Source organism: Alligator sinensis, unplaced genomic scaffold (assembly GCF_000455745.1).
Source record: "Alligator sinensis unplaced genomic scaffold, ASM45574v1 scaffold628_1, whole genome shotgun sequence".
Lineage (NCBI taxonomy): Eukaryota > Metazoa > Chordata > Crocodylia > Alligatoridae > Alligator > Alligator sinensis.
Window position 1 is genome coordinate 3,915,841 of NW_005841873.1, and position 13,154 is coordinate 3,928,994.

General features: G+C 41.4%; 1 protein-coding gene across 2 annotated transcripts in view; it reads left to right on the forward strand.

Moving 5' to 3' along the window:
• The window catches only part of SLC15A4 (solute carrier family 15 member 4), a 29,776-nt gene extending 25,781 nt beyond the window's left edge, over nucleotides 1-3,995 (forward strand). For both annotated transcript variants that reach the window (XM_025195790.1, XM_025195793.1), the window contains exon 7: nucleotides 2,431-3,995. In XM_025195790.1, the coding sequence (XP_025051575.1) occupies nucleotides 2,431-2,579 (149 nt within the window). In that variant the 3' untranslated portion in view covers nucleotides 2,580-3,995. The remainder of the gene's footprint in view (nucleotides 1-2,430) is intronic.
• Nucleotides 3,996-13,154: the final 9,159 nt, after the last annotated feature.

Consider the following 13,154-nt stretch of genomic DNA (forward strand, 5'->3'; position numbering starts at 1 on the left):
TGGAGATTCAAATGCATATTGTATTTTAAATGTCGGGGGAAGACTGATGTTGCTTTTATTGCTTTTTATTATAAATTAATTTAATTGAATCTAAGGTTTCGGTAATTTAAAGTAATTTAATCTCAACACTGTATGCATGCACAGCTTGTAAGAACTGATGTACGCCTCACTATTTTTGCATTCCCCCTCTACCTGTTAGGATAACCATAATGGTCCAATTGGCTGTGGCTCATGTGGCATGTTGGCAGTGAGCCAGAGTGTATGTTCTTGGAAATGCAGCAATAGTAAGAGCTCATTTCTTAACAGAGGGATAATGTTTAACCAGTGATCTTTCTTAATTTAGAATTATTTAATGTGCCACAAATCACTAGTTTAAAACCAGTTTGGGGAGTGTCAGAGGTGAATTGAATCAAAAAGTTCCACATAGTTGGATGAATTCCTAACTTTGTTCTGAGACCAGGTTGAGGGATTTTGAGTGTTGGCTTTACATGAATAATACTGTTTAACTTTGTTTTCATGATAGCATTTGTTTTTTTGTACATCTTTATTTTCCCCTTTGGCTTAGAAAGGAAGGGAGATCTAGACCTCCAGACATGCAGGCACCACCTAATATTAGCCAAGGCTGAAACGATTGTCAAAAAAGAATTTGTTGCATATAAACAGAATTTGAAAAGTCTTATTTTAGCCCCCTAAATGAAGCTGCAAAACGCAGGATTTTAAATCAAAGCCTTATGGGGTCCTTTAAAAAACATGTAATGCTAAAGGTGAATGATCTGTAGTTTTCACTTTCATGACGCATGCCTTGGAAAGGATGGCTGAAGCCTGCGGTGGATGTGTTTTTGAAGGGGAGGAAATGGAACTAATTCTTTCTTACAGGTTCACCAGTTCAAATCTTGTATATATTATTAAGGACCGGAGGTGGGCACATCCAGCAGAACTTCTGGCAATGCCTGTACAAGCTTTTACACCCATTTGCTCTGTTTGTTTTCCGTAAATACTCTACTGAATGTTTTTTGGCTTCTGGTTTGTTTTATTTTGTCAGTGTTAGTTGAATATTGGAGAATGTGCAAAGTAAGTGAACCCTGAAATTTGAATATTAATTCACTTGTTTGATTTGATTCTCAGTTACTCATCTGATTAAGTTCCCAAAAGAGATTGTATGGCTGGTGACAAGTATTACTTAGATTTGAATAATCTGCAGTCCAAGCATTATTTATAGCAGCTTATTTGGAAAATGTATTGGAGCAAAAAAAACTTTTTAGACTATCCAAAGCACAAGTGAGACCACTTATAAATCTCTCATTCTTTACACCTAGTATGCAAATTGACAGCAAGTTGCATTAAAAATGGTTCGACAAGATAAAAGTAATTTACAGAAATGTTAGTTTGAATAAGGAATTTCAGGTGTAGAAAAGAAGTTGGGGCAAAGGGTCCAAAATTTCCTCACTGACGTCTTTAGAGGTACAGTTCCTTTGGCCATAAAGTTGTGAATATGTTGGATAGTGGAGGCCAGCTAATATTTGGTCCTTGTTTTTGAATATCACCTTGCACAGGCTGTTTAACTTTGTTCCACTGATGTGCCTTAAATCTAAGGACATCCCAATATAGAGCTTATTCTAAAACTCCAAACTTAGCAGAAGAGTGAAATTTGAGTTGCCAGTTTCTGATGCCTCATGTACGCCCACAGCGAAGAATGTTTTTATTAGTATTTTTGGGGGGAGTTTTGACAAAAGTTGAACCTTTAGACTTAAAATTTAAAAATATATTATTTAAAATTTTCTGACAGTAATGCAAAGAGCACAGATGTGGTTTGCATGGTTTCCATTGGGGATAATTTTCCTTTTTAAGCAAGGCAGCTCTTAATGAGTAAGTGACTGTGGTCTCCACTGCATTAAAATAATTAACTTTTTTTATATTAACTCAACTCTTAGAGCAAAATTGTTTCATTTGAAGGAAGAGTCTGAAAAGGCTTGCATATGTAGATTATTTAAATGCTTCTCCCTAGCATTTACTTTTCTCCTCCTCTGGAAGAGTTTTATTACATTAGCTCCCTCTTGTCTATTATGCATGTACATATTGGGCCACAAAAGCCTATTTCTTGTAGTGCTAACAGGGCCTGCTTCAGGGAAACCATAGGGAAAGGGGGTCTGTATTTCCTCAAAGACTTTATTGACTTCAAGAGGTAAAAGCACAAAGTCAAAATATATAGCATACATTCCCCATGCCTGTCGGGCCTGTGTATTTTCCTTATAAATGTCACTTTTATTGCAGATAATATGCAGATATTGGGGCAGGGGGATCGAGATTTATCTGATGCACATATGACTTGTCTGGTTTTTCCTGTGCCTTTGCAGAGACAGTTTTTAAAGGACTGACATTTTTATGTGTATACTTCCCGTGTGTACCTGTTTCTCTCTCAATTCTTTCTAGGTAACATTAATGGCTGCTACTTGAACTATTACTTTTTCCTGCTGGCGGCTATCCAAGGAGCAACCCTCCTGCTTTTCCTTATTGTTTCTGTGAAATATGACCATCAAAGAATGAGGACTAATGGAGTGACTGCCAATGGGAGGACCTGACACTATCTGAAATAGAAGAGCAGTTTTAGACCAACACACAATAGACTGGCAGTGCAGTGAGTCCGCAAGATCTTACTGTTCGCCAGTGGGACTTTTTCCTTTAAATTTGCATGTTACATGAGTTCTCATTCCCGCCCCTTTCCCATGTAATGTAGGTAAGTGCCTTATGTTGGCGGGGCTCACTTCTTGCACTACGCCCTGCTATAGGGCAAATACAAATCTTGGAAGTGCATTAACTTTAGGCATTCAAGGCTCTGTTTAAAATCTTCAGATGTTTACTTAATTCTTACAAGTTGGGACACTTACACTTTGGAAACTGAATGTGACTAGTCCGAGATTAATAATGGAGTCGTCATTTAAAGGTCATGTGTCTTAATTGAAGAACTTTACTCAATGAAGGAAGGTGGATCTGGTAGGAAAATGTCTTCCACAGGTTCTAGCTTGTGTTGAAGGCACCTGCTTCCACAAAATTCTCTCTTTCTTTCAGATCTGGTTATCCTTTGAAGAGGCTGGCTGAATTAGTAAGAAAGCAGCTTTTCTGGTTTTTGTAGAAAGGCTAAAATTTGTAGGTGAAATTCAGAATAAATGGAGACAAACTAAGCTTGGTAGAACTCATGTGGATGAAAAGGGACAGAACATGCCCATAATTGGCCTTTCATTGCAAATGATAAAGGTTTAAGTTCAAACGTTAATTTTCAGTATTGGATGGTCTTGACAAAATTGGATTGGTGTAGGATATAGTAGCTTGTCAAATAGCTGCTATGATTTTTGGCTCATGTTCAGCAGTTGTTGGGACTGAATTGGCTTTTGCTCCAGAAATTGTTTTATTTATTTATTTTTTTTAGATCAGTGACAAATCTATTGGAGCATTTTAAAAATGTGTTCTTTGAATTGGCGACTTCTCCGTCAGTTCTTCGTCAGTTCTCCTTTGTGGGGACTTTATATATTTGAGTAAAGAAGGAAAGAATTAAGACCTGAATTTCATTAGGCCTCTTAGTAGATGAATGTGCAATACTAATTGGATGTCTCTTTTTGCCCAGTCTTGGTGTCTAACACATTTTCTAGCTAATGCACTGTAGGGCTAATATCTTCCAGCAACACATTCCTGCAGCAGTGTAAAAGTTGCTTTTACTTTTCAGCCTGATCAACTCTCGATTGCTCTGCCCTGCTGTATTTAAGACTACATGTGCAGAAAGTATGGAAAGCAATACTTAGCAAAAATTTACACAGAAAAAATGAAAAACCAACATTTCATTCATGTGTTGAACCCCTGGTTTCCTTGGGCATCTGCATTTAAACTATTACAGTGGTCATTTTTGTACTTAGACTGTTTCTTTAATGAGTTTACAAAACAAAATGAATTGATGCTGTGACTTGACCCTTTGTTCCTAAGTGAATAAAATTACACTGCAGATACCCTGCTTCTTTAGTCTTTATTTTCCCAAATGCATCTTGAAAATCTATTAAGTTGGCCAATTAATAGAATGTATCTTGGAATCTGGTAAGTACTGGAGTAACTTCTTATTTGTTGTCTTAGTAAAAGACTAATTTAAGGTGGTGCCACATGTATTGCATGTCAAATTCTAGCTATGGAGTGTGGTTTAAGATTTGAATAAATCCTGAATATAAGACCTGCACTGCATGCAAGCAAAACAGTAAATATTCCTTCTCGGCTAATGTAACTTCTGTTCCGTTTCATACCTTGTGTGTGGAGCATCCTATTTAAAGCCAGCATGGGAGAGATTACTGTGCTTAGCAAAGATGGTGTAAGCTGGAGGAGAATCATGCAGCCGTTCAAGGAACTACTTTTGTAGACCTCTCCCATTCAAAAGGACGATTCTAGCAAGGAGCAGAGAGGAGATGCATCTGTGGTACTGGATTCCATGATATACTGTTTTGCACTTCAGACTATGTACAGCCACAGAAAAAATGGCGTTACTGTTACATCAATACAGGCTTCCACTTTTGAGATGGTTTTCTTTCAAGAGTGCTTTTACGTTTGCCAGGGGGTATGAAGAAGAACCTGACACAGAAGCTTTGCTTCTGTGCTTTTAATAGTTGTTTTCCTCTGAACCCTTGACTGTCAACTTTGCAAGTGATGTGGCCAAGGGCACCTGCCCCTTTGGCAGAACACTCCAGAAGAGGACTTCTTTCCTTCTCGTCCTCTTCTCAGTTATCAGGCTTGAAATGCTTTGTATGACATTTCTAAGCATTATGAAAGTGACCTAATTAAAACCAAGCTCTCTTAAGAAGAGAGTAACTTTCCAAATAAAAGAAACTATAGATGTAACATTGGCTTTAACACTTTGGCAGAGAAGGTCTGGATAGGTCCAGTTACAGAGACTAGAAAGAAGCCTGATTCTCTTTCCTAGAGGAACCCATAGGGTTTGCACTTGCAGAATGTTACATTCACTTTTCATGAATGTAAATAAGTGTAACCATATTTTTTGGCTGTTTCTTTCCTGCGCAGTTGTAGTGGGGATGCTCTCTGTATTGTAACATGTAAACAGTAAATGCCTGCTTGTAATTGCAAGGCTATGGTTGTTCTAACGCTCCGGAGAGGAGATGGAACATGCAATCAGTTGTATAATTTAATTTTTATTTGGAATGACTTGGCTGAGCCCCAGGCACAAGTAATTATGACCATTTATGAAGATTAATCTGGCACGTCTCATCAAAGGGATACGGTCTCTTTGTGACTCAAAGGCTTAGCTGATTCTTTCTCCAAGTCTTATCTTTTAATATTTCCATTCCATTCACAGAAGTATGATTAATCAATTAACTTCATGACTGAGCACTATACCTAATTAGTGAAATACCTTGAAGTGTACAATTTTAAAATTTGGTTATGTTCACTTTTCAGATTGTTCAGTGTACCAGAAAGATCTCACAGGAGTTGCCCTAATGGACATTCCTAAGCTTTTGACTGGTCTGGTACCTTTTGCATTTAAAACAAGTTTATGCTTAGATGTACACTATATCACATAGCATTTAAAGCTTACTTATTTTTCTCTAAATAAAGAAATAAATAGCAGCAGCTTGTAAATCTTAATTTGTGTATGAGGATACGATCCAAACACATGAAGAATAGCTTTCTTGTGCTTGGGAGACTGGATGCTTGCATTATCGTTGTGGATATATTGCATTTCTCCAGCATATATTTTTGGCAGCTCTTATGCAAAATACCTGTTCTCTACTCTTTGCAGGTATGTATGTAAACAGCTGCCTTGTCTAAAGAAGGATTTTTAGTTGAGGGAAACTTATTATAAAGCCCCCATCAATCTCTCTGCTTTATACCAGTCTCCAACATGAATTATTTAATTATATCAGTGCTGGTTATTGCAGCTATAGTTTCTGGGTCTCTCAGTATTTCCATTATAAATCCCTATTTGGCTCTGTCGTAAAGAGTTGCTTGGGGCTGGATCTTGCCAAACAAGTTTCAGTTTCACAATGAATCTTTGCTTATTGGTGCATCAAATTATTTATTCTTGGTGTTTTAAAATTACCCTTTGAAAAGATTAAAGCAAGTAACCTTAATGAGTGGTCTTACATGCAAGACAGACTTTGATAATGGAGACAAGCTTTTTAGGAAGGAGAGGTTATAATGAGTTGCATGTGAACAGTCAAAATAGCAATACAGCATCATTATAGTACCTGACATTTTTTTGTTGCTTTTCGCTGTTGGTGAGTTAACTGCATATACCTCTGTCTATGGCATCCTCTAAGGCCAGTGGAAGACATGATGCTGTAGAGAATGAACCAAAAATTGGAAGAACACGTGTTAAGGGTAAATGCTGTTTATGAAGACTCATTCAAGGTACTAGCAAATCTAAAATATGCAGTGAATAATGGTTGAAAAACTTGAGCAGGTACTAGTTAACATTATCTGGCTGTTAATGCACAGATTATGGTGAAACAAAGTTCTCCCTGTGCTCTATTTACGGTGCTGCTACTGTACACGGCGTATGCTGCATGTTTTGTAAATCAGTGTGAAGCAGTAGTCCTCACAGTAAAACTGGATAGTACAATGACCTCCTTGCATCAGCTTTACAGCAGCCCTATAACCCAAGAGAAAGTGGTCCTTGCCTGCCTTCTTGTGAAATTAAAACTCGAAATGACAGTAGCTTTCACCAAACAGTCATTGGAATTGCAGTTCTTCACTAGTCCATGCTGAGATCTGTGCTGGCATACTATCATTACCCAGCTAGCTAATTTGAAATAAGCTTCCTTATGTCTACACTGGCTGCAGTATAGATGCACACCTCTGAGTAGATATATTGTGTAACAGTAAAACTAGGGGTGCACTGATAGAAATGTTTTGGGCTAATACCCATGGCCGATTTTTTTTTTTTTTTTTAAGGGAGCCATATTGATCCGATATGCAGCTGGGCAGCTTGGAGAGCGGGTCAGGCTAGTGAGTCTGTTGTAGAGAAAGTGGGGAGGGAAAGGGCAGGAGGCAGCTCGAGGCGCCTCGCGGTGAGGGAGTGGGGCACGGGCGAATGCTGCACAGCCGGGGCAGGGTGCAGGACACAGTTGCGAACGGCACATTCGAGGGGGGTGGGGGGGGTTATGTGCACCCCAGGAGGGCATGGGGCACGTGCCCCTGATCTGTGTGCAGGGCGAGGGCAGGCTGCTACTGCAGGCTGGGGCTGGGGTGCGGCTAGGCTCTTCCTGGCAGGGCAGATGGGCCGGGCTGTGCACGGGATGGGTGGCACTGGGGAAGGCAGCTACGGGGGGCTGCAGCCACCCCAAAATTTGCTGTAGCCCCCCTCCCAGCACCGTCACCACCTGCCCCAAGTGTAGCCACCTGCCCTTAGCCCCCACCAGGAAGAGCCTGGCGCTGTCAGCCCACAGCTGCAGCCCGTCCTTGCCCTGTGTGCAGATCCAGGGGCACCCCCCCCCACTGTGCCCTCCCCAGGTGTGTGCAACAGTGGGAGCCCCCCCACACCTCCCAGATGAGCCACTCATGGCTCCATCCCACCACAGCTGGGTAGCGCCTGCCCCAGCCCCACACCCTCACCGCAGGTCACTGCGGGGGCCTCAATCTGCTCCCCTACAACAGACTTACCAGCTGAACCCAGCTGCTCTCCACACTGCCAGGCTGCGCTCCTGGCCGTCTGTGTGCTGCGCTGCGGCTGCGTGCATGCGTGGGACGGTTATCAGACACTCCTAGCCGCATCAGCCAAAAAAAGCTGATTGCCGATACTGTCAATTTTCCTTATCAGTGCTGATCTGATATGGGACCAAAGTATCTGTACACTTCTAGGTAAAACTTAGGTTTTTTGAATACAAGGATATTTATGAATTAAGTTCTGGTTCCTCTTACTATGAATTTACACATTAAGGGTACTTTGTGCTCAAAAGCCTGTCCAAATCTCATCCAACCTTGCAGTTGCTCCAATAAAAGCCATCACCTACAAAAATCCTTGCCTCGATCACATTTCCTGGACCATCACAGCAGCACCACCAGAAAACATTACCATATCAGTAATGAGGTTTATTAATACAAAAGAGACCATAAATCAACTTGGACAGTCAACAAAAAAATGAAGAGTGAACAAGGAAAAACAGGGCAAATCTTGTGTAGCTTGTCTTGCACTAGCATGACTTGAAAGCTATAGAGTGCACTTGAGTGAGTACCCCTATGCATTTTTTAAGGACTTGGCATCATCTTCAGATTGCATCTACTCACCTGTTTGAGATCTACTTTGTTCTTTGGGGAAGTAGAACTGTTTTGCCCCTTACAGCTGTGAAAATTGGCCATAGCAGCATGTGGGAACAAGGGAAAAAAATCAGACCGTGCCTTTTTAAAGATCATAAACACATGCATCTATTAGAATTTCTCTAACCCAAGTTTGCAATATTTTTGTCCAGTGTTATCCAACCTATAGGCAGAAGGATAGCAGCGGAAAGTAGCATTTGATCCAAGAAATTGGAATGGAAACAAAATGTCTCGTACATAGCTCCTTTCACAATTTAAAAATCCTATCTTGTCATCTGAAAAGTTTCCAAGGCACTTCATAAGCTCTGTTTGCGCATCCCTGATACATAATCACATCTAGGGCAGAGGGTTGAAAGTCTGTTGAATGTGAAATGGAAAAAAATATATATATAAATCAGCAAGGATGATGGGGATATATGCAACTTGAAATGAATTTGAATAAATAGTCGTGTACACTTCTGTCTGGTCAGCATCATACCAGCTGTGACATACAGCAAGTCTTACCAGTACCTTTCTGGCTTCCTAGCTTTACCAATTCTTGGGTTTGTTTGTTTTTTTTTTTTTAAATAATAAACTTGCATGAAACCAGACAGAAGCTCAGCCTTGTCTTCTGTTCTTTCCAGGCTGCTAAGGTATTGCATGTCTTGTTAGCATGGTTTTGATGGGAAAATGTAGATGCATAAGGTCAAAAAGTAAGAAAATATAGTGACTTGAATGCTGATTCCTAGTAATTTAATGACACAATTGTGTTATGAAACTTAGACTATCTAACCTTTTTAGTTCTTGGCTGGGTAAGTGTAAATACCAATGCTGATTTCAGCAGATTCCAGCATTGCTCTTAAAGTCGTCTTCTGCTTCTTATTTAGAGGTTATTGATTATAATTTGCTTTCTAAATAACTGTTAGCTTCTCAGAGAGCAAAAAAATATATTCTGACAGGCCTGTCTGCAAATCATTTTTTGTCTAGACTTTTGATGTAGAATTTTCTGCTGCATGTTAGCCCCAGTTTGAATACTGCTTAAATTAACTTACTGTGGGAGTAAGCTGGAAATCCAGTGAGTCTGCTGGAGTTTGCTAGAGTAGCAGGTACATGACTGGACAAAGGTACATGACTCCAGCTGGAGTCTGCTGGAGCACGTACATTGATGTGCTCTGGCATCCTCGCACGTCATGGGTATCAGCGGCGCCAGCGCACCTCCACACTGAGAAAATGGCAGTGGGTGGTGCGCTTTAAAACACATTGGATGCACTTTCGTTCAAAGTGCACCGCTGCCATGTTCTCAGCACGGAGGCATGCTGCGCTGCTGATGAATGTGAAGCATGGGCATTTTAATCAGTGGTGCCTCACTAATTAGAAGCTCCTGGCACCGCGTCAGGAGCACGTGTAAAAATGCCCACAGGTATTCCTCATCCCTTTGTGACTGTTGCAGCCCTCTGGCTAGCTGTAATATGGGGCTTTGTCACCGAGGCAGGATGGCGTTAACATGTGCGCGCTAAGCCCAGAGTGGCGAGCGAGCTTAAGGCTGGAGGCCATGGAGGAAAGAGGACAGAAACTCCCTTTTCATTTGGCAGTGTAAGAATTCATCCGTTGTGAGTGTTCGGATAGGTCTGCCTGCATCCGGTCCCGGATGATAAGGGAAACGCAGGTTGCTTTAGCCGACTGTGCCTTTGTGTCTCTATAACCAAGCACTTCATGGTCCAATTCACCCTCCACTTAAGAGACATCTGTTCTGAGGAATAGGAAGGCCAAGAGGATTTTGTGTGGAGGAGGAAGGACGCTAGTTGATTACGAATCTAAAACAGCTCTAAAAACACCTGGTTTGAACATATAAACTAAACTGGATGCATCAGATAGCCCAAATTGTTTGTGTATTGTATGGCGTTCAGCACCCACGGGCCTCCTAGCTGTCGCTAAACTGCAACTTAAAAGTTGCAAAATTTTCATTTTGGTTCTTCCCAAGGAAGGAAATCTCCACCCAGGTGCTAAAGAATTAATTTGAAGCAGATGATTACCCCCAACCAGTGGGTATTTTGCCTCTGAGGTAGGATGAGTTAGGAACATAAAGCAGGTGTTTCTCCGCTGGTAAATACAGCGTTTTGCAGTACGAGAAGTAAATTACTGAAAGTGGTTGAAAGAAAATTGAATAGCATCAACAAAAGTAACGGTGAATTCTCTTCAATCTCTCTTCCTCCTGCTGCTGCACAGCCATGCGCGATGGCACATGTACTGGTGCGATGAGAAGTAGTGAACATACCTCAATACATCGGTTAGCACTCGTTTTTATTTCTTATTGGTTTATTAGTGCGGAAATGCCATCCAAAGAGCTTCCATAGTTCCCTTACAAGAGGTAAGAGTAAGTTGCTATGTTTGGATCTGGGGATGCTCTACCCGTATATTTTGTACAGAGATCTTTTGGATGGGGGAGCATATTTTATCACATGGACGCTACCCTGGCTACAGTGCTGTTTTGACAACATAATTTTGCTTTATATTGGCATAGCTAACTTCCTTTATAAGCTGCATCAGAATAAGCACATTTTTTACACAGGCATCCTGCATGCCCAGTTTTAACTTTACTGACACAATTGAAGCCATGCAACGTCCATGTGAAAACCAAGCTTTGGAGGCAGACCCTATGAAAGAGGAGCGAACTCTCCTTTCAGGTGCATGCTTGGACCTCTCAAGTCATTATTGCCTTGATTTCTTAGAAGAATGCATACCTACTTTATCTCCCTTGGGCGTTATGAGGCATGAGCCAGTAGCTTGTGCAAAGGTGCACGACAAAAGCAAGTTTAAAGAAAGCCGAAGGTATACTTGTATATTCTTGCAGTCATGTCATGCTTACAATCCAGATGGAGAGATCATGCCAAAATAGCTCTTATGCAAGTATGCTTATTTCAAATACGTTAGCCAATGCTTATGAAGTGCATCTCTGTCATCCGGACAGTGTAGCATAGGATCTGATACAGGACTAAAGGTGGAGATCTCCACCCAAGGGCTTCACCCTGTGGGGAAATGGGCAGTAACACCTAGCTTTTCCACAGTACCATGTGCATGAGCTCCCTTTATGACTTTGTCTGCCCTGAAGGCTGTTCTTAATATTTCACGTGGAATGAGCTAAACCGCAGGCATTAATACTGCAGATTAAGTATCTGGGTGTGGAGTTTGTGTGGAAGTGTGAATGCCCCTAAAAATTCATGCCTTCCTTTTATTTCAAAATAACTCTCCTCTGTAGACAAGACAACCAAGTGTCTCAAGTTGCAAGGCTGTGTCTTAAGGCTAAAAATAAATGTTGTCAAATGAAGTCAATTAGCCGTGCCGGGACTCGAATGACGTGTGTCACTTGTCCTGCCCATTGATCTTGTGACAGCAATCCCTGGGGTGCATGTTTGGCAGCAAGAAAATTCAGGGTTCCCTGCTTCCAGCAAGGTTCCCCCAGCAGTCTCGGAGGGTGCATCTCTGGCAGCGGTGGGAGTAAGAAATCCCCGTTTCCAGAGCTGTGCCCTGAAAATCCCAGGGGCATGTTTCTGGAAACAGGGAAAGCCAAATGGGCACTCCCAGTGCTTGAAGGACCTGAGCCTGCTTGGGGGCTCCTGGGCCATGAGGGACCAAGCCCAGAGAGCGCCTGCTCGGAGCAGCTTGAAAACATAGGCAGCTGCCTGTGCTCTCCTGCCATAAAGCAAATAGACATCTGCCACAATAAAGCGGGTACTTTCATGGTCAATAAATCATTGCTGCCTTTGGTCACAACCACAAATCTGGGCATTTGTGGCATGATGAAGGGTATGAACATCTATTTGCTTTTGCTGTGTGCCGCCATAAAAACTTAACGGCAACACAAAGGCAACGAAGGGTGACATCTGTTTCCACCCTCTGTTCTCAGAGACTCCCAGAACTTAATTTTGTTTGGTTTTTTTTAATTTTAATTTTTTGGCCTAAATTTGGAAAATCCATCCTGAATCTTTAAAAGCTATTCACAATGCACCTAGCCCCCTCCACTCCAGCAGGGTGCTGGGACTGGCTCCCCAATGGGCCATAGAGATGCTGTGGACAAGCCATGAGGGACGACGGATAGAGGTCAACTGTCCTATTCTCTCTGTGTTGTGGTCAGCAGAGCTAATTAATCCAGCCACATCCCCATGCAATGATGTTTGCATTTTCTGAGGCTGGAGCACCTGAGATCTGTGGTGTGTCCTGGATTTGGGGTCTCAAAAGATAGTCACTTTACTCATAAAAGAATTAGAGTGCAAGGAAGTATTTAGCCACCCGTTCAACACTTCTAACTCCTAACAGTTGAGAGAGTTTTTATGAATGTTCATGTTCATTTTACCCACAGCTGCCTAACGTAGTCAACACTTCAGTTCTGTAGCAGTCTAGCGTCTTTATGGGAACTAATATTGCCTGCTTAGGGTATGGCAGGGGTGAACCTATCACTTGGTGCTCTTAAGTGTCTCTAAAAGTTTCATCATTTTAAAATTATATTGTGCAAGTCCACAGTCCTGATCACTTCTAAATTCCAACTCATAAAATTTGATGATCTCCACTATTATTAAATTGTTCCACATGGTACCAAACTGTGCAAACCCGAGTACTTCTAGAACAAAATGTATGAAGTGCTGCAATAATTTAAAATTGCTGTGTGTGTTGCAAAGTGCTTCAATATTGCTGGAACACTTCAAATGTATGTTTTTTTATAAGGGTTTCAAACAGGAGTAGAAGCATATAAATCCTTGTAGTACACAAGTGAAAGGCCTTGAACCTTTCTGGGAATGCAAGTCATATCAAACTATTCAGCATTTGAATTGTAGGAAGATGCAAACCTGTACAGGTTCTGCAAACAGAGTTGTTTTAGG